Genomic DNA, 17,986 nt, shown 5'->3' with positions numbered 1-17,986 from the left:
GAGCAGAGCTGCCACAGGTCACTCTGTGCCCATCTCAGCTATGGCAACATGGCAGGATCCCAATGGCTTTGCGCAGGGATGAGGTGCTGTTTCCCACAGCCATCCTATGATGCTTTGCCACTGGGACACAGTGTAGAAGGAGAGGGCTCTCCCCGCCAGCAATGCTGCTGAGCAAAGACAGAAACATATATGAAACATTTCCTGGAGCTGCCGCAGGGACACAAAGCTTTGCTGGAGAACGTTTCCACATCACCCACAGCTACATGCATCAGCCTGGGTTCGGCTGGAGCCCAATGCAAGCAGGCATGGGGCTGAGCACAGCATGGGGAAGGGGCCCAGCCCACCCCCACCTGCCCTGCACGGCCCGAGCTGCTCTTTGTTAGCTTTTATTACTTATTTCTTTACTATGCTTACAGTTGTATGCTGTTCCAAAGTTGCCCCGTTTCATGTCATTGTTTGTTGCTGTGTTTGAAAGTTGGCACATATTTGTTCAATTTAAGATTTATTTGCGCTATTTGTTGAATAAAGATTATTCTTGCTAAAAGCTAAATAAAGTTTCATAAAAACTCACACATCCCCATAAACAAAATACAATGTCCCTTCCAAAAAATGGTTGCACAAAACATTTCAAAATCACTCTGTTCATTATACAATAAATCCACACACAAAATAACAAGCCCTTGCCAGAATACATCATAAAACCTCATTACAACACTTTCAGACCCGAGCTTCAAAGCGAGGACACAAAGCCTCCCTGAACCCCTGGCCTCGACAGCTGCCAACCTAACAGCTCTGCAGGGCATCCTGAGAGCCCCTGCACCCATGGGTGAGGGCTGGGGAACAGATGGGCACCATGGGACCCCCACCTCCGCCCCAGGCACCAAGCAGCTGCACCACGGGGATGCTCTCCCGGGGACCGAGCATCAAATGAAAGCAATCCCAAACCACGGCAACAACAGAAGGCAAGCAGTGCTTCCAAAAGCATCAGGAGGAGTCAGCACAATTGCTATGCGGGCCCCGAAAGCACAGCTCCAGTTCTCATTAAAGCAGCAGCCGCCAGATTGTAGCAGCTGCGATGCGCGCAGAGAGCAGCGCATGGACAGCCAGGTTGATGGTGGTTAGAGCTTGGCTGGGTTTTGGTAAACCATTAAGGAAGTTAAAAGTATTCTAAACATGTGATGGGTCTGAGGACAAAAAGCTGGGCGCTGGGCTGTGATACACCAAGGGAAGCCCAACCATGCAGAAGTATCGTCTGTGCCCTTCCAGGCCTGCTGGTGTTCTGTGGTGCCTCCTGCAGAGCAAAGCGAGGCACCCACCTGGGGCAGCACACAGCCAGCAGCCCTGAGCAGGGCATCCCTACCTTCTGCATGGACAGCAATAGGGGTATTTCCCACCCTGATGCCCCAAGTGCCCCAATCACACCCAGCCTAAACCCAATTGAACCTGAATGTGGATGAGGTGGAGAGGTTTTTCTGGATTCAGTGCCACAAGAGCACAGTGCTTCCTCAAAAGACAAGCACCATGCAATAGCTGTATAGATGCACTTCCCTGTGTGCCTCTGAGCAACAGCTGTCCACATGCATTCCAGTATTTGCTCAAGAAGAGCAGAAAGAAGCCTTCAGCAAATATCAGGCTGGGATGGAGCATAGCAGCTGAGGGCAGTGCTGCTGCGTGCCATGGCTGAGCAGGGGAAACACAACACTACCACGAAAACCCTGCTGGAAAGCATGGGGCTGTGGGATGACTTTCCAAGAAACAGGGAAGCTGAGCTGGCCATGCTGCCCAAACATCAAAGTGGAAACTAAATGAAAAGCAAAGACCAGGATACAGAGATGCCCTTCTGCAAACACAGGTGCACGCATCCCACAGCACCAGCACAAGTCCTTGTGCTGACCAAGGGTTGCTCCCAGTGCTCTCAAGGGACAAACATGGCCAGGTGACAAAGTACAGAGCATGGTCACCCACATTAGGGAGCCTTCCAGATTTGCCATTTCATGCACTGAGCACAGCAAGTGGGATGAACTCATCGTGGTTTCCCAACTCCAGCTCTGCAAGCTACTGGCAATGCAAATTATAAGTGGTTATGCAAATAAAACTGGACCCAGGCAAGAGAAACACGCCGGCTCTCAGAGCCCCATCTGCATCCCAGCACGGATCTCAATGAACTTTAAAATGCTTATTGTCACCACAATGGGCAATATTATATTCGAGTTTGGATCTGTTCCTTCAGAGCATTAGCTCCCATTTGTAGATATTTTTAGATTTTCCTATCCCACTCCTCATTATGAAACGCTGAGCTGCAGATTGATTTATTTCTTAAAAGCAAGTTGCTGTTTTCCCAATAACAGATTTAACAAATTTGTTCCACCTGTTCGGTTATGCTTCCAATGTCTTTTTTGTGGTTTCATTGAAGTTTTTTTTTAATCCAAACCTCAAAGACTCCAAACTCGGCATTAAAAGACAAGCTCAGCATCACCACCACCACTCGCAATTCAAATGCTGCTCCAAATTACTGCAAGCTTTCATTTGTAAGTCGATACAGACAGCGAGATTATTAAGCTTAATGGCTGCGGGCACCAACACGTGCTCTGCTGAGGACGTTCTCCTACTGTAATGCCCACCTCTGCTGCACTGCTCCGCATCATCCTGCCTAACCCCAGCACTGCCAGCAGGGGATTCCAACATATTTAAGCCCTTTACATGATAACCAGACCCCAAGTGGACACTCATTAACTATCATGTTTAGTAAACAACGCCCCCCCACCCCCCACAAACAATTTGTTTTAATTAAAAATTCTAATGCAGAGTATTCTCTGCTATCAGACATTGTCACAAGGAAGAGCTTCAGATAGGCACAAAGTAACAAGAAATGGCACAAAATTAGAAGGGGATTTGAACCTTCAATTCTTCAACACTGAGGACCCGCTCTGGCTGCGGGTGGGAAGCAGCATGTTTGCTGTGTCAGCTGCATGGTCCCGTCCTGCAGAACACCTCCAGAACCAGCACAGGGCTGAGGCTTCTGCAGCACAGAGGGAAGATGCTCAGCATTATCAGAGCAGCTTTAATTGCCATCAGCAGCTCTGCTTGGAGGGATGGGTGCCATCCAACCGCAGTTCTCTCTCATCATGGCTGTGCTTCCAGGAGTCATTAGCCAAGGCAGCTCTGGGCTCTGAAGCTAAGGATGGTGTGGACCAACCCAGCAGAGTGTGGGATTTGTGTGGGGCACAGTGGCCACCCAGCCTTGTGGGTCAATGCACTCTGAGTTTACACACCAGATTCCCCCCCAGATGCTCACAGGATGCATCCTTGCTCCCAAACCACCACAGCAGCATTGGCTGGTTTGATTCTAAGCTATTGGTTTGGGCCAATTCAGTCACTAGAGCACAAAAAACAGAGTTCTGTCACTCGATAAGAGCATAACGGTTCATTAAGCAGTTCATTCCCTTAAAGAATAACCAACCCATGCGCAACACTCATTTGAAAAGGACCATTTAAAAATGACCACAGAAGAATCACTCTGCCAGCAAGCATTCTGCACTTGTTCTTTCTTAGCACAGAACTGGGAAACAGCAAATAATCACTGAAGGGATTCTCACAGCGGGCAGCACACACAGCAACACGCTTCCCCAACTAGCTGGCAGGAAGACCTAAAGTAATCAGCTCTATGCATCTGACTTTTACCTACAGTAATGCCTGAGGCTCTGACTGAGTGAAACAATGCTCCAGAGGATGAAGCCAGGAGCACTGTGCTCCTCCAACACCAACCACTGCAGCCCAGCACCAACTGCTCCCACTAAGCCCAGGGTGCAGCACTGGCGGCTGTGAATCTGGATAGATGCTGTCCCACCAGGGTGTAAGAGAATCCAGGCAGCAGGAGAGGGAGATGCTGCTGCAGATACACAACATGCACTTGCTTTCATCCCACTGTGGAAGGGGGAGATGCTTGTCCTGCTGTTAGTGCTGACTGATAGCCATACAGCTCTGGCTCTCTGCAGGAAGATGCTGGAAGTTGCACTGCTGCCCAGCATGTCACACTGAGCTCGCCAGCAAAGCTCAGCTGTTCTGGCCTCCTGCAGAGGCAGCAGTCTGCATTAACTGCATGAACAGACACTTCTCCCTTTGCACAGACAACAGCCATGCAGAGCACAAGCTCTCATGTAGATGAAGAGCACTCAGCCCAACCCAGACCAACCAGCTGCCTTTTATCTCTGAGGCAGATGTACATAGAACTATAAATGAACACCACAACAGAGCATCCATCCAGCCTGCAGCTTACCTTTGAAAGGCCTCAGGTATGCAGAGATCACCAGCAAGATGCCCTCACCTCCACTGCCAACCCTTAAATGAGGGATGGGAAGGGGTGCATCCTGGCTCCATCCCTCAATGTGTTCAGGTACACTGCACGCACCTGAGCTGGCCCTGCCTTCCCAACAGGTGCTCCATCACTGCTGCAGACCATGAAATAGCATTTCTGCTACACCCCTGCATTCTGCTCTTCCTCACAGGGCCTTCCCTAAAGTACAGCAACAACTCCAACTCAGTCTGGGGAATGCAGTGCGTACTTCTTGTGAAGATGTCATATCCAAACACTGAATGCTAACAGCATCATTTGTGCCCCAGCTAGAAGAAAGGCATGGATGCAACCCTAAGGTAACATCCCCTATTGCAAAGCACTTGCGCCTATAAGTCACAACTGGAGAGCCATGCTTCTCAGGCTCCTCTTTGTACAATAACCCTCCAAGCCCATCCTCAGAAACACATGGAGCTGCATACAGCAGTGCTACCCCAGCATCCCAGGTGTACTTTGGACCGACTTTAACATCAGCAGATCTCTCTATCACAAAAGGTAATAGTGAAAAGGGGCACAACTGGATCAGAATTCACGCTGCTGCTTCGTAGTCTGAAGACTAACGCTGACTTTGCATGGGATATTTCTTACAAAGGCAGTTTTGCTTCATTCCGCAAGCAAGTTTGGCTTTTTTTTCCCCTTTCCCTTCATATGAACCATCTAAGCACACTTGGCCTCATTTTAATTAACGATTGAGTGCCAAGGAGTCAAACAAAGAGCAAAGTAATTTGTTATCTCCAAGGCATCTGCTCACAAAACCTGCAATGTTTGCTGCTGCTGTTGTTCTTGGGATTTGGGGTTTTGGAGAAAGCACAGCTAAATGCTAACAAGATTGCAAGGTAAGTATGTCAACCTCTCCTTTCAGTCGTAGCCCTGGGGCATCATTTCTGTTCACAGCATAAAAATCTGTGCTATTTGCCAGATTTGATGGAGCAGACGGATCCAGCAGGAGATACCTGTCATTGCTCTTGTAGACCAAGAGCAGGAACGTTTAACCATTGAGTCCCCGGCTCAGGCAAGTCAATGGGAGGCGATGCAGCAATGCTCGGCTGAGAGCTGAGCGACCACACACCTTCCCTGAGCACCCCCAGCAACCATCACTATCAAAGTTAGCACCTCAGGCACTACACCACTGCTTTCTGAAGGGCAGACTGGCAGGCGAGGGAGGAAGGAGTTGACAGCTCTTTGCTGTATCGAGCGTAATTCTCCTTGGCAAATTCAGCCTGTTGTGAGAAATGTGCGCCAGACACTTGGATCAGCAGAGCAGAGCCTGCAGGAGCAACGCTTTGTATTTAACACTTGAAGACCTCAACTTCCGAGATCTTATCCCACCGCTCTATACCGGCAAACGCATGAAGGCAGCACATATGGAACTGACTAAAGCTCTTGATGCAGTGCCTATAAATTGTCCAAGCTCCGCAGCCGCACATCAGAGTGCTAACAACGACTGTGCAGTACACATTTGTTTGAAGTCGGAGCCTGCTTTTATTACAGGCGTGCTGCTTTCGGCTTCAGAGCCACTCATGGGCTGCTGCTCCCTGCTACGTGACTCTGACAGCGGCTGCAGCATTTGGAGATAGCGTGAGGCTGAGGGAGCACAGCACGGCACCCTGCTACGGGCACCTGACTTGGGGGCATCTGGCAGCCTGCTTCGGAGTGCTAAGCAGCCAGCCTTAGTGCACAAGCACCTGATTTTGGAGCACTCTGCACACCTGGCACAGCACATTGCCAGCCTTGGTGCCGGTGCAGATGTTGATGGGTAAGGGACAGGGCAGAGCTGCTCCACACCTTACAAATATGGCACCCAGACATGCCCTGAGCTCACAAGGAGCCCACACGGCACTTCTGACAGCAAGAGGGTTGGTGCTTCCCACTGCCTGCTGTCCCACCAGACCTAAAGCCAAGTGCGGATGAGCAGGATTGGTGCTGAGTCCCCAAGGCCCTCACTGCCCAACTGCAGAAGGCTGCACAGGGCATCATCTCTGCTTTCAAAGCCTCCTCAGTGCACTCATCTGCATTGTCAATATACCTTAAGCAAGCTGTAAGGAAACTATCGTAAGGCTGGTTGGTACCTCTGGCAGCATCACTGCAAAGCCTCCTGGCTATCAGCATGGACAGTTTGGTTCAGATGTTTCCTCTGGTTTTGGGAATGATTTCTTTTGTTTAGATATTTCATCTCTGCTTATTTGCCTTTGCTTTTCCTTCTTTTTTCAATTGAGATGTCACAGCAGTCACTACAACATGATGCAATCTGTCTGCAAGAACAGGCTCAGACTTAAGCAGCACCCTTAACAGTGACAGACTGCTATAACACTGCAGTGCTTCCCTGCACACCCACGCTGACTCCTAGCAGCTCCAGTAGCACCCAGGGGCCCTGAAATGCAGTGTGTGCCACAACCAGCTCCCACCCCACTGCACTCTCCCTTCCAGCTGCAGGTGTGCAGCTGTCACCCACTTGCAACATTGGACAGCACTCTATCATGCCACGCACCATTCGTTTTCATGGCTGCTTCCCTGTGGTTCCTGTGTTCGGATGCTGCCTCTGATAATGTAGCACTTGCAAGTTAATCCTCCTGCTTGGGTCTGAATGAGCTCCTTTACACCCAACCAGCTCACCTTTCATTTTATTATTGAATACAGTGATTTTCCGTCATAAAAATTGAGTCAGCACTCAGGATGTAGGAAACAAACAGAGCCCTGTGGCTGCCTATGTGCTCTGCTGTGTCACAAGGAAGTCACCATCAGCCACACGTGCTGCTGCTGGGACTAGTCCCAGTGCAGGGAATTGAAGCCCCAGAGCAGCAGCCATGGACAAAGAAACAAAGGAAGAAAAGCTGCTTACCTTTGGTGCAGGTAGGCAGGGATCTCCAGCATGATACCCTCACATCCACTGCCAACCCTTGAATGAAGGCTGGAAAGGGGTGGATCCTGGCTTCATCCCCTCCACTGCTCAGATACACTGCATGCAGCTGAGCTCCCCTGGGCCGGCCCTGCCTTCCCACCAGGTGCTCCATCACTGCTTCAAGCTGTGACTTAGCATTTCTGCTACACGTGGTACTGATAAGGAGATGCAGCACTCACTGATGGATGAGGACAGACACCGTTATGCTCCATCTGTTGCTTGCAGATGAGAAAGGCTCCTCCACACCTCCAACCCAACTACCAGGGCAGGGGAGCAGGCAGTCCTGATGTCCCCCCACTGCCACTGCTCAGGGGCAGCACTGGACTAATTGAGTTCATTACCACTAAAAAGGCACTAACAGCTGCACTTAGAAAATATTTTCCTTGTGTGTTTCCACGGTGCTGCCTCCATACAGCACACCAATGGCAAACCTGCAATTCACATTCCAAACTCCTTTTTCTGCCTTTGTGGGAATGATCAAGAGCTAAGGCTTTCCAGACAGAAACAACCTTTCCTAACTCTGGTAACCCCAACATCCCAAATCCTCCCATCCAGCTGGAAGGAGGCAACCGGTCAAATGCACTGACAGCCAGAATCCTAAAAGAGCAGTAAATGAAAAATCTGTATAAATGGGAACTGTGTTTTCATCTCAGTCACAGTGATACAGTGCAGCATTAGCTCAATCAGCTGTAAAGGCTTCACCCCTGTTCTCCTGTCCCATGGGAAACTGAGCAAACCCCAAAGCTGATGTGTGAGGTTAAAGTAAACTGCTTCACAACTGCTCCCTGAGTCAGAAGCACAGGAAACCCCGAGCTGGAAGGGACCCCCCTGCAGCACCCTGTGCTGGGTTAACAGCCCTGAACTCAGCCCTGGCACTACCAAGGCTTCCTTTGTGTGATCTCCACCCTCAGCACTGTACCCCCAAACTCAGGCGCCCAGCAGGCAGGGATGCTCCACTGGGCCTTTCCCCAATCTCTGGAGGTGTGTTTGACTTTGAGCCACAGCTTAAGCAACAATCCCACTGTCTCCATCCCTTGTTATGTGTCTCCGGAGAGATTTAAGGCACAGAGGTGAATGAATGGCAGCAGTGGGATGAATGGGCATCGAACAAAGACTGCAGCAGGGATGGATGGGGACCAGCACCCATTGCCCGGGGCACGTTTAGCATTTAATGCTGTTTGACTGATGGGCTGAGGCTTTGGGAGCTACTGGCACAGTCTGTCTCTTGGGAAGGGGGTAGGAACAGCAAAGAGAAGTTGCAAACTGACATTTGCTATCACTTCTGTGGCTCGGTCTATCATCATCTTTGCCTGAATCTAACCCAAATCAAGGCTACATCTCCTGCACCCTTGCCATACCACAGAGCACCTGGTACCAGCCACTGCTAAGCACCAAAGTACTGCAAGGCCACATTGCTGCAGAGCCACACACATCACAGCACACAGTGCACACCACTGCAAAGCCATGCAAAGCACCACTGCACCCCACAAAGCCATCAGCACTATGCAGTGCCCACAGTGCCACGCAATGCAGCACCTGTGGTGACATCACAACAAGCAATGCCTGTTGCTGCAAAGCCATGCAACACCACTGCAAAGCCATCGACACCACGCAATGCACCCTGCTGCAAAGCTATACAACACAACGTCACCTCATGGCAACACCATTCAGCACACCCTGCTGCAAAGCTATGCAATGCCACTCACTGTCAAAGACATGCTGCACCATGCAACATATGCTACTGCAAGGGCATGCAACACAACACTGCTCTGTGCAATGCCCACTGCTGCAAATCTATGCAGCACTGTACCACCTGCACAGGTGAGCTCCTCACACTGAGGAGCTTCTGCCCAAGCAGAAGGCACGGGGGACACACAGCATGGCTTTGCACAGAACCCTCCCTGCTACACAAAGACAGGAGGCACTGCATAGAGCCACATCCCTTGCAGACCCACACATCACTTCCAGGTGCTGCTCCATTCCTCTCATGGTACAAGCCATTGCTGAGGAAGTGCAGAGCAACTGCAGAAGGAGGAGCTGCAGCTGAGGTGCAGCCTGAGCCAGGGATGCTGGCACTTGCCATTTGGAACGCATTAGAGCACTGGCATTTCATCAATACAATCTTGCATATTTAGTACTTTGCACTTACAACAGAATTTTATTTGGCCTTATGGAAAGAGCTCATTTTAATATGCACACATCTGCTAGTAATTATTTGTTATAGTAGCGCTCAGGCCCAACTGGCATCAGCACCATCAGCACACAAAAACAGTTCATTTCCCCAAGTGTTTAACAAGAGAGCACTTACAACTCCAGCATGTAAAGTCTAGGCAGGAGCTTTATTTTCCTAACCTATAAAGACAGTTAACTATTTTCAAATTACATCCAAATCTCGCTGCAATTTGTATCTGTGCACACTGAACTCTGACAGATCCCAGTGCCGAGATGCACAGAGCCCATTCGCTGCTTTGCACTCACATGCAGGTCACCTTTTGCAGCCAGAAAACCTCCAGAAATAACATCCTCTTAAAGTGTTGAAAGACATTAAAACACCAAGTCATTAACATATAATAAGGCAGGATTGGGAGCTTCGCATGCTCTGAACTTCTCAGGGTTTGGCTTCGAGTCAAGAAAAATATATGGGATTAGTATAAGAGCAAAAATTAGGATGGCGTGCAGCTTAATTAGTACTACAAGATACTACATGCGTACAGAGGAGCAGAGATGATTTATAGTACCATGCAGTAAGAAAAATCACATTAAGAGGTTAAAATCCCATCGGACTGATGGAGCACTTGGTGCCATGACTCCCCCGTGCTCACATGCTTTCCGTACCGCTGGTGCAAAGGCTAATGAGCAGGTAACATAAAGCATAGCCCCCTGTGCAACCCACTAGGTGCAGGAAGAGATCAGAGCACTGCAAATGCCCTCTCAGATCCCCAGCCATGCCCATGCTCACATCCTTAGTGCCACATCCCCACAGTTCTGGGACACCCCTGGGAATGGTGACCTACTGCTCCCTGTGCAGCCGTGCTATGCACCGCTCTTTTTGAGAAGAAATTGTTCCTACCAGCACCCCACTTGAGATGGAACCAAAGCAGCACCGCTGATGATGAACTGGGTTATTCCTGCCTCCCGCAGCTCTCCTCCAATGCTGTGCACTATCTGCTCTTTACAGAAATGGAGCACATGGATTGGTGCCAGATTTCGCACAGAATATCCCTAGGCTTAGGAGCACAAATATGTTTCCTATTTGCTATCTCTTTATGAGCCCCCCAGGCACATGGCCCCAAAGACCAACACAGCCTCAGCAATGCTAAGCACTGCACAGCGGAGCCTCAGTTTGGATGACAAAGCACAGCATGGAGGATGAGCACCATGGAGACGCCCCCATCAGGACATGTCCCACAGCCGCGGTTCAGCTCTCTGTGCACCCATCACACTGTGGGGATGGGAGTTGGGGTGCATCAGAGGAGGAGCTTCGTTGCTTTTAGGGAATGCTTCAGAGGCAGTTTAATGGCAGTTGGGTCATCAGCTGCAGCCAACCAACAGCTTGAGAAATAAACCCTTCTCTGTACAGGCTCCATACTTTGAGGGCACTCATAGGCCCCATGGCTCTGCAATCAGTAAGGGGGGGATGTCCAAATATGCTCGAGTTGTGTGCTGAACTCAACCCTGCATGCTCCCTGTGCTTACAGCAGCACACACAGCTCGTGGGCACCGTCCTGGCCTCACACTGCCCACACCTTGCCTGATGTGCTGATCTTCAGCCATCAGTAGCAGCAGAGCACTGCTTGCCCCAAACTGATGACATTATTGAGAGAAGCAGACTGCAGGAGGGCAGTGTGCAGAGACAGTGCTGCACCCTCTGGCCCCCATTCTCAGCCACTGCAAGGTGCTGGGAGTCACAGCACCAACTCAGGGATCCACTGAGCACTGGAGCAAATGCAAAGCCTTATTTGAGCTCCTAACAAGGGATGGGCTGGGGCCTGCTGCCTGCTAGGAGCAATGCTCACAGAAGAGCTTCCCTCCATTAAGATAGCTCTCCAACCTGCTGAGCACAGCTGAGGATGCTCATCTCCATCAGAGGAGCTCCAGCCCCACCACGCTGCCGAGTTGCACCCTCTCCATCGCAGCCCACACGTGCCATCCTGCAGTCAGAGCATCGTGTTGGATGCTCAGTGCTGTGAGGCCACTGCAACACTCAAACAGAGCAGCAATAACTTTCTGCAAACGGAGTACGATCTGGGTTAGACACAAACTTCTTCAATCCCTGCTGCCCACTCTGTGCCACAGTGCCAGCACCCAAGGGAGTGCCCAGTGCTAGGAAGTGCCCTGCAAGGGCTGCATCCATCCCATGCGGTGTTCCCCAGCACCACCAACAGCCCCAACTCAGCCAATTAATGCAGCGTTAACAAACTTTTAACCCGGAGGCCAAACTGCTGACGCAACGCCCCACAGCTTCTGGGACAAAGATGTGAAGCACAATGCCTCAACCTCTGCCATGAAAAATTGCCCTTGTATCCTAAATTAGTTACATATTTGAATACCCTGTAAGATAGGGAAGCAGAGCGCTATCGGGCTGCCAAATCTCGCTCCTGTCATGAGGTCATTGCTGGCACAAAGCCCAGCACAGCTCCTGCCAAAATCCCAGCGCTGACCATCACGGCCGCCCTCCTCCTCCATGGGTCAGTGGGGAGAAAATAAAACAAAGGGGTCAGCGAGGGGAAGGGCTTCCCACAGCCCGTGTCTCCACTCCCATACAGCACAGTGAACGAGGAGGGGGTGGGGGGGCCCCAGGCTGCAGCCCTGCAGTGTCACCGTCACAGCCCCAAACCGTGCCGGGTGCTGCAAGCTGATGCCTCAGGACACATCTGCGCGCAGTGAGGCTGAAGGGGCTGGGAGCTGCTGGCAGCACATGGAGGAGTTTTACACCGTCATTAACTTCTTAAGGCAGGCTGTTTGCAAACACCTTGTTTCACTGCGGCCATCCGGAAATGGATGTATTAATGAAACGCTGCAGCACTGAGGGTTGGGTTTTGTTTTTGTTTTTTTGTTTTTTTTCTGTTGGGTTTTGGTTGTTGTTTTTTTTCCCAGCAAAGGCAGTGAGAAAGAGCAGAGAAATGCTCCAAATAAGACGAGCTGCATGCTGTCAGAGCGCCGTGCGGTGCCAGCAGCTCCCTGCCCATCGTGCCAAGCCTTCTGCTCATGGGAGCAGGGAACTTTCTCTTGCAACCAACCACTACAGTACGGCCAAAAAGCTCTCAGCAGACACACAGCAAACCAAGGACCACGCAGACCCTTCTCTGGAGCACGGCAGCTGTGCAGAGCAGCGTTTAGATATCAGCACAAACTCAGAGACAGATTATCTCAGGCTGGAACTTACGCATGCCTCAGCTGTGTGCTCTGCTATTCCGTGACCCAGCGCTCTGCAGCCGGAGCACATTTCACGTGACAACACACAGACGGAGCTCCGGCCATGTGCAGCCACAGGGCAATCCCAAACTCAACCACAACACCGAGCAGCTCTCTCCCTTCATTCTGACACTGCTTAGACACACAGGGCAGGGGGATACCCGGATAATCCAGTTTCCCCCAATCCAATTCCTGCTTACGCTTCGTTATCAGAAGCCAGAGAACCCAAACAGCGCCGGGAGCAGCACCCGGAGGCCGAACAGGAGAGCGAGACTCCAAACCCACGGGTTATCCCAGCTGTTCCCGTGCGGTCCGCCCGTACTGACGGCCCTCGGCATACGCAGGGCTCTGCCCGCAGACCCCCCAGCTTCTCATGCATCCCGCAGACTCCGAAAGGCCCTTTGAGTGCGAGAGAGAAATCGGGACGGGGAGATCCCCCCCATCGCCAAACTACGCCGGGGAGAAAAGCGGACACCGCAACCGGATCGGGCGCAGGAGACAGGCGGTGCGGGGCTCCCCTCGCGTGCGCCGCAGCGGCGATTCCGCGCCCGGAGCGCAGAGCGCAGCACGGAGCGAGCAGCACCCGCGGTGCCTCCATCCGCAGCGCCGCCCGCAGCAGGTGTAGCGTAACGCGGTGCATTCCCACCCGCCGCGGGGCCCCACGGACAGCCGAGCGGAACGCGGGGCGACCGCCAATGAAGCCCGGCGACGGCGCGAGCTCCGAGGGAGGCGCTCCGGGTTCCCCCCGCCCCGCGGCGCTGCCCGGCCCGCACCCACCTGCTGCCGCCGTTCGCCGCTCTCCGCGGGGCGCTGCGGGCGGACGGCGGGCGGAGCTCCGGGAGCTGCGGCCGCCGCCGTTCCGTCGCGTCTCGGCGGGGCCGCGGGTTGAGGGCCGCGGTCGCGGCGGAGCTCGGAGCGCAGCTCCAGGTAGCAGCCGAGGGTGAGGACGTGCAGAGCCAGCGAGAGGGCGAAGAAGCCGAGGAAGAGGCGCCAGCTCCCGGCGCCGGCACAGGAGCAGCCGCCGCGGGCCGCCTCCCCCCTGCGCTCCGCACCCATGGCCGCGGGACGGAGCGGCGGCGGCTCCGCTACTGCTCCATGCTCGGCCGGGGAGCGACGGGGCGACGGGGGCAGAGCGGCCGGGGCCGCCCCACCGCCACGCCAGGGGGCGGGGAACGGAGCGGGGCGGGGATTGCGGGCGGCACCGAGCCGGGAGGGGGCGGGGAATGGGCGGGGGCCGGGGATGGGAGATGTGGACTGGGCGGGGGGGAGCGGGGAGGGAAAGGAAAATGAGAAGGGAAATGAGGAAAAGGAAGGGAAATGGGATAGAGAAGGGGAAACGGGGAAGGGGAAAAGATGGGCAAGGGAAGGGGAAAGGAAAATGGGATAGGGAAGGGAAAGGAAAGGGATGGGAAGAAAAAAGAAGAAGGAAAGGGGAAAGGGAGAGGAAAGGGAACAGAAATGGGAAGAAAAAAGGAGAAGGGAAAAAGGAAGAAGATGTAAGGAGATGTAGAAGGGAAACTGGAAAGGGAAGGAAAATAGTGAGAGAAAAGGGAAGAGAAGGGAAATGGGAAGGGAAGAGAGAAAGGAAGAGGGAAAGCAAAAAGAGAAGGGAAGGGAGTAGTGGGATGGAATGGCAGCACAGAATGGAATGGAAGTTTAAATAATGGGTTGGAATGGAACTGAATAGAGTGGGGTGGAATAGAACAGAAAAGTTTATTTGGAAGGGACCTACAAGGATTACCAAGTTGCAGTTCAGGGCTGACCAAAAGTTAAAACATATAACCCAGGCATTATCCAAGTGCCTCTTGAGCACTGGCAGCAAAAGTACATGAGGCAGAGGTGTGGGGTTTGGGAGGAAAGGCTTTTGAGAAAGCAGACCTGAGCAGGGAGGCTTGAGGGAAGCAGTGAGTTGATGTGCTCGGAACGCAGGGTTGGGGGAGCTGCCAGCTGCTCACAGGGATTAGCACAAGGGCACATCTGCAGAACATCCCAAGGCAGAAGCAAGATAGAAAGAATAGCATGAGATCAGCTCGGTCATCTCGGAGACAATGAGGAACACGCACAGAAAGTATAAATCAGGGCCCTTCCTGATGGAGAAGAATAGCATGGGGGTGTGGGGACAGAGCTGCAGGGAGTGGGGCTGTGGGGGGCGGGCAGTGGAAGGAGCAACAGGGAAGGGATGGGGTAGAGAGGTGTCACCAACAGCAAAGGCCAAGGAAGGTGTCACTGTGTGTGACATGGCAGGGGCAGCAGGTGGAGGGGCCCTCTGGGCAAGGAGTTGCAGGAGATCGAAGGTTTGGGGCAATTCTAACAAGAAATTGTACTGTTTATAAATTGGTGTTTCAGGGAACTGCTAACATCAGCAACAGGTAAGATGTGGAAAAAGGAACGAAGCACAAAGCACGTCCCTCAGTGCCACATCCCCATGGTCCTGGAGCACCTCTGGGGTGGTGACCCCACTACTCCATGGGCAGCTGTGCCAATACACCACTGCTCTTTTGGAGAAGAAATTTCTCCTAATACTCAACCCAAAAAGAAAGCAGAAAGGGAAATTGGCACCGTGAGCACTTTTGCCAATGGCAGTGTTTTGTCTGAATCCTTAAGGGATGCCTCCGGGAATTGGTGGGATAAAGCATTAGCAGTGGTCTTAGCAAATCAGAGAGGTGCCCAATGCAAAACAGGGTGCCAGCAGAAATCTGCTGTGACACCAAATGGGACAACCTTGAGTCCCCATGGCACAGGGGGAGGGGAGCTGCGGGACCCCCAGCACAGCAGCATCAGGGGGCTGCCCCCCACAGAGCAGGACAGGGGGATGTGAGGCTCTGAGAATGCCTTGCAAGCACTGGGATGGAGCATGGGGCGCATGGGGGGTCTCCGGCACTCCGTATTTCATAGTCTAGGGCCATAAAGAACACAGTTTGTGCTGCCTTTGGGGAGCAGGATGAACTAGATGACCTCTTTGTACTCCTTCCTAGACTTATTTTTCTGCTATAGGGATTATTATTATTATTATTTTGCCTTTAAGTTCTGTGTCCTAGTCATGGAATTATATGAGAGTCTCTGTTTTCGTTTAAGAGAGAAATGTTTCCCTAATATTTGTATAGAAAAGCTGGAAGCATTAACCAGCACCAACCCTGACAGCTCCAGAGCAAAAAGCAAATAAAAGCTTACGGACTCTCAGTACACAACACTGCCATTATTTTAGGGACATCTGTAATTATTTGCACACTCAGGGTTGGTCCTGTTTTTCAAGATGGAGATCCAAGTTATTTACAAACACTGACTTTCCCAGGCTGGTAGTAGCCTGGCTCTGTTTTCAAGGGTAATTCATTTTCCTTTTAGGATGAATTTCAGAGGTTAAGTGATTCCCTAAACACTTTGTACCCATGTTCTTAGGGCCTGCTTATGGGTCTCCATCCATCCATGAACCATTCAGAAGAGCTGAGTTGGCCACCTCCGTTGGGATCTCACTGGGATAACACATCAAATCCTCAGAATGAAGCACCAGGGAGCTCTTCCTACAAAATCCCACCAGTCAATGAGAAATCCCATTTGCTGACACAGTGAATGTGCCACCCCAGACCTGAGAGGTGAGACTTCACGCATTGACCACGCAGCTTTGCAGGGAGCAGTTCTTAATGAGAAAGCAGCATTACTGCACAAGGAGGAGGTCCTCCCAACTAGATTTTACCTCTCTGTCTGCTGGAATCAATCGGGCCCAGCTGCCCCTTCATTGTTTCCCTTTGAACAACAGGGAGAAATCCAGGGAAAAAGGAAACATCCCAGAAATAAAGGTGCTGCTCCTTGCAGCCCACATACCCCAGGGGATGGCTGGGGGCTGAGGAGGGGGGAACGCAGAGCCCACCTCTCTCACCCCATGGGCTTTTCCTCCTGGCTCCCAGCGTGCCATTACTCCCAGCACCACTATATCAGAGCTGCTGCGTCCCAGCAGAGCTCAGAAAACAGCCTAGAGGAGGAACCTGCAGCAGCTCATCACTTCAGGTTTCCTTTCTTTGGCAAAGCTCTCAGCACATCAGGAGCACCATAGGTGCAGTGCCAACAGTTTGCATATTTGGGAGATTAAGTGAATCTCTTCAAGGCATGCTGCAAATAAGCCTTGAGCCCATTTCCCATTTACGTTTTGGCACCAGCTGTTGTATCTGCTGCAGCAGCAGAGTGGATTTTTACATGCGTGACCTAAAAGCTTTGGAATTCATGACTTTCCTTTGAGGAAAACTCGGCTAAACTGCAGGAAAGCCATCTCCTCTGCTCACACAGTGATGTTAGCAACCCTAATAGAACGCAGCCTCCTGGATGCTGAGATCACAGCGTGCAAGGAGTGTGTCCTCAGATGTGTCTGTAAGCCTGCAGGACAAAGCATCCCGACTTTCTGAAAGCCTCCATTCGCCTCTGCAGCTACAGCGATTTGTCAGGGCTGCTGTTTCTCATGTTATCTGCTTCATTTAAGGCTGTACTCCCAGCCACTGTGGCTCTGCCTGCTGTGACAGAGGCTATGTCCATCTGCAGAGACTGAGCAGTGCATCTGCATGGGGAGAGCAGCCGTGGGGATTCCTTCTTTCCACCAAACTGTGCCATTTACTTCTGCAGCTGCAGAGTTGACCGCTCCTTTCCTTGAGCCCACAGTCCCCCCTGGGCTGGTGGTCACTGCAGAGCAGTGCAAAACTGAGCCCTGGGACTGCCATAGGTGGAATGTGCACGGCAGAGCTGGAGCAGAGAGCGCAGTGATAGTGACAGCACAGCACCCACTGCAATTCCAGCCTGAGCCATCTGCTCTGCCATGTGCTGAGTGTCACTCGAGGGCTCATTTTGCATCTTGAGATGTGGGGAAAGGAAAAGCAAAAACAACCATTCTTTGTGGACAGTGTTTCTGAGCTGCATGAGCCATTATCAACACGCAATAACAACAACAACAAAAGAGTCAGGTCTGCTTGCGCCGAAAAGCAAATCAGTGGATGGATTGGCAGTGCTTATTTCCACATCCTTCCCCCAGCCCTTCTGCCTTCGAAGGACTGCCAGCAGAGCTCTCCTTCCCACACACCTGGCTTCACATTAGGATGAGAGCTCAGCCGGAGCCGCACTCCCATCCCAGAGCACACGGGGAGGAGGTCTGGCCACAGAACTCTCAGTTCAGCCTAAACACGGCTCCTTCTGCAGAGGGCGATTGGGACGTTGCTCTCGTTTCTGTCGTATGTTTATTTATATGTTATTTGGTGATAATGAAAAGCAAATGTTCGGAATCTATTCAGTTCTTCAACTTTTATAGACTCATTGTCTTTATTTTTTCAACTGTGCAGCCGTCT

The 17,986-nt window shown here is 51.9% G+C and overlaps 1 protein-coding gene across 5 annotated transcripts in view; it reads right to left on the bottom strand.

Annotated features, from left to right (window-relative positions):
- Window positions 1-13,841, bottom strand: part of EDA (ectodysplasin A) — a 56,996-nt gene extending 43,155 nt beyond the window's left edge. For all 5 annotated transcript variants that reach the window (XM_072336121.1, XM_072336123.1, XM_072336126.1 and 2 more), the window contains exon 1: window positions 13,443-13,841. In XM_072336121.1, coding sequence (XP_072192222.1) covers window positions 13,443-13,721 — 279 coding nt within the window. In that variant the 5' untranslated portion in view covers window positions 13,722-13,841. The remainder of the gene's footprint in view (window positions 1-13,442) is intronic.
- Window positions 13,842-17,986: the final 4,145 nt, after the last annotated feature.

Source organism: Excalfactoria chinensis, chromosome 4 (genome assembly GCF_039878825.1).
Source record: "Excalfactoria chinensis isolate bCotChi1 chromosome 4, bCotChi1.hap2, whole genome shotgun sequence".
In the NCBI taxonomy this organism is placed as follows: Eukaryota; Metazoa; Chordata; class Aves; order Galliformes; family Phasianidae; genus Excalfactoria; species Excalfactoria chinensis.
The sequence above is the reverse complement of the archived record's forward strand: the minus strand, read 5'-3'. Positions and strand labels throughout refer to the sequence as shown.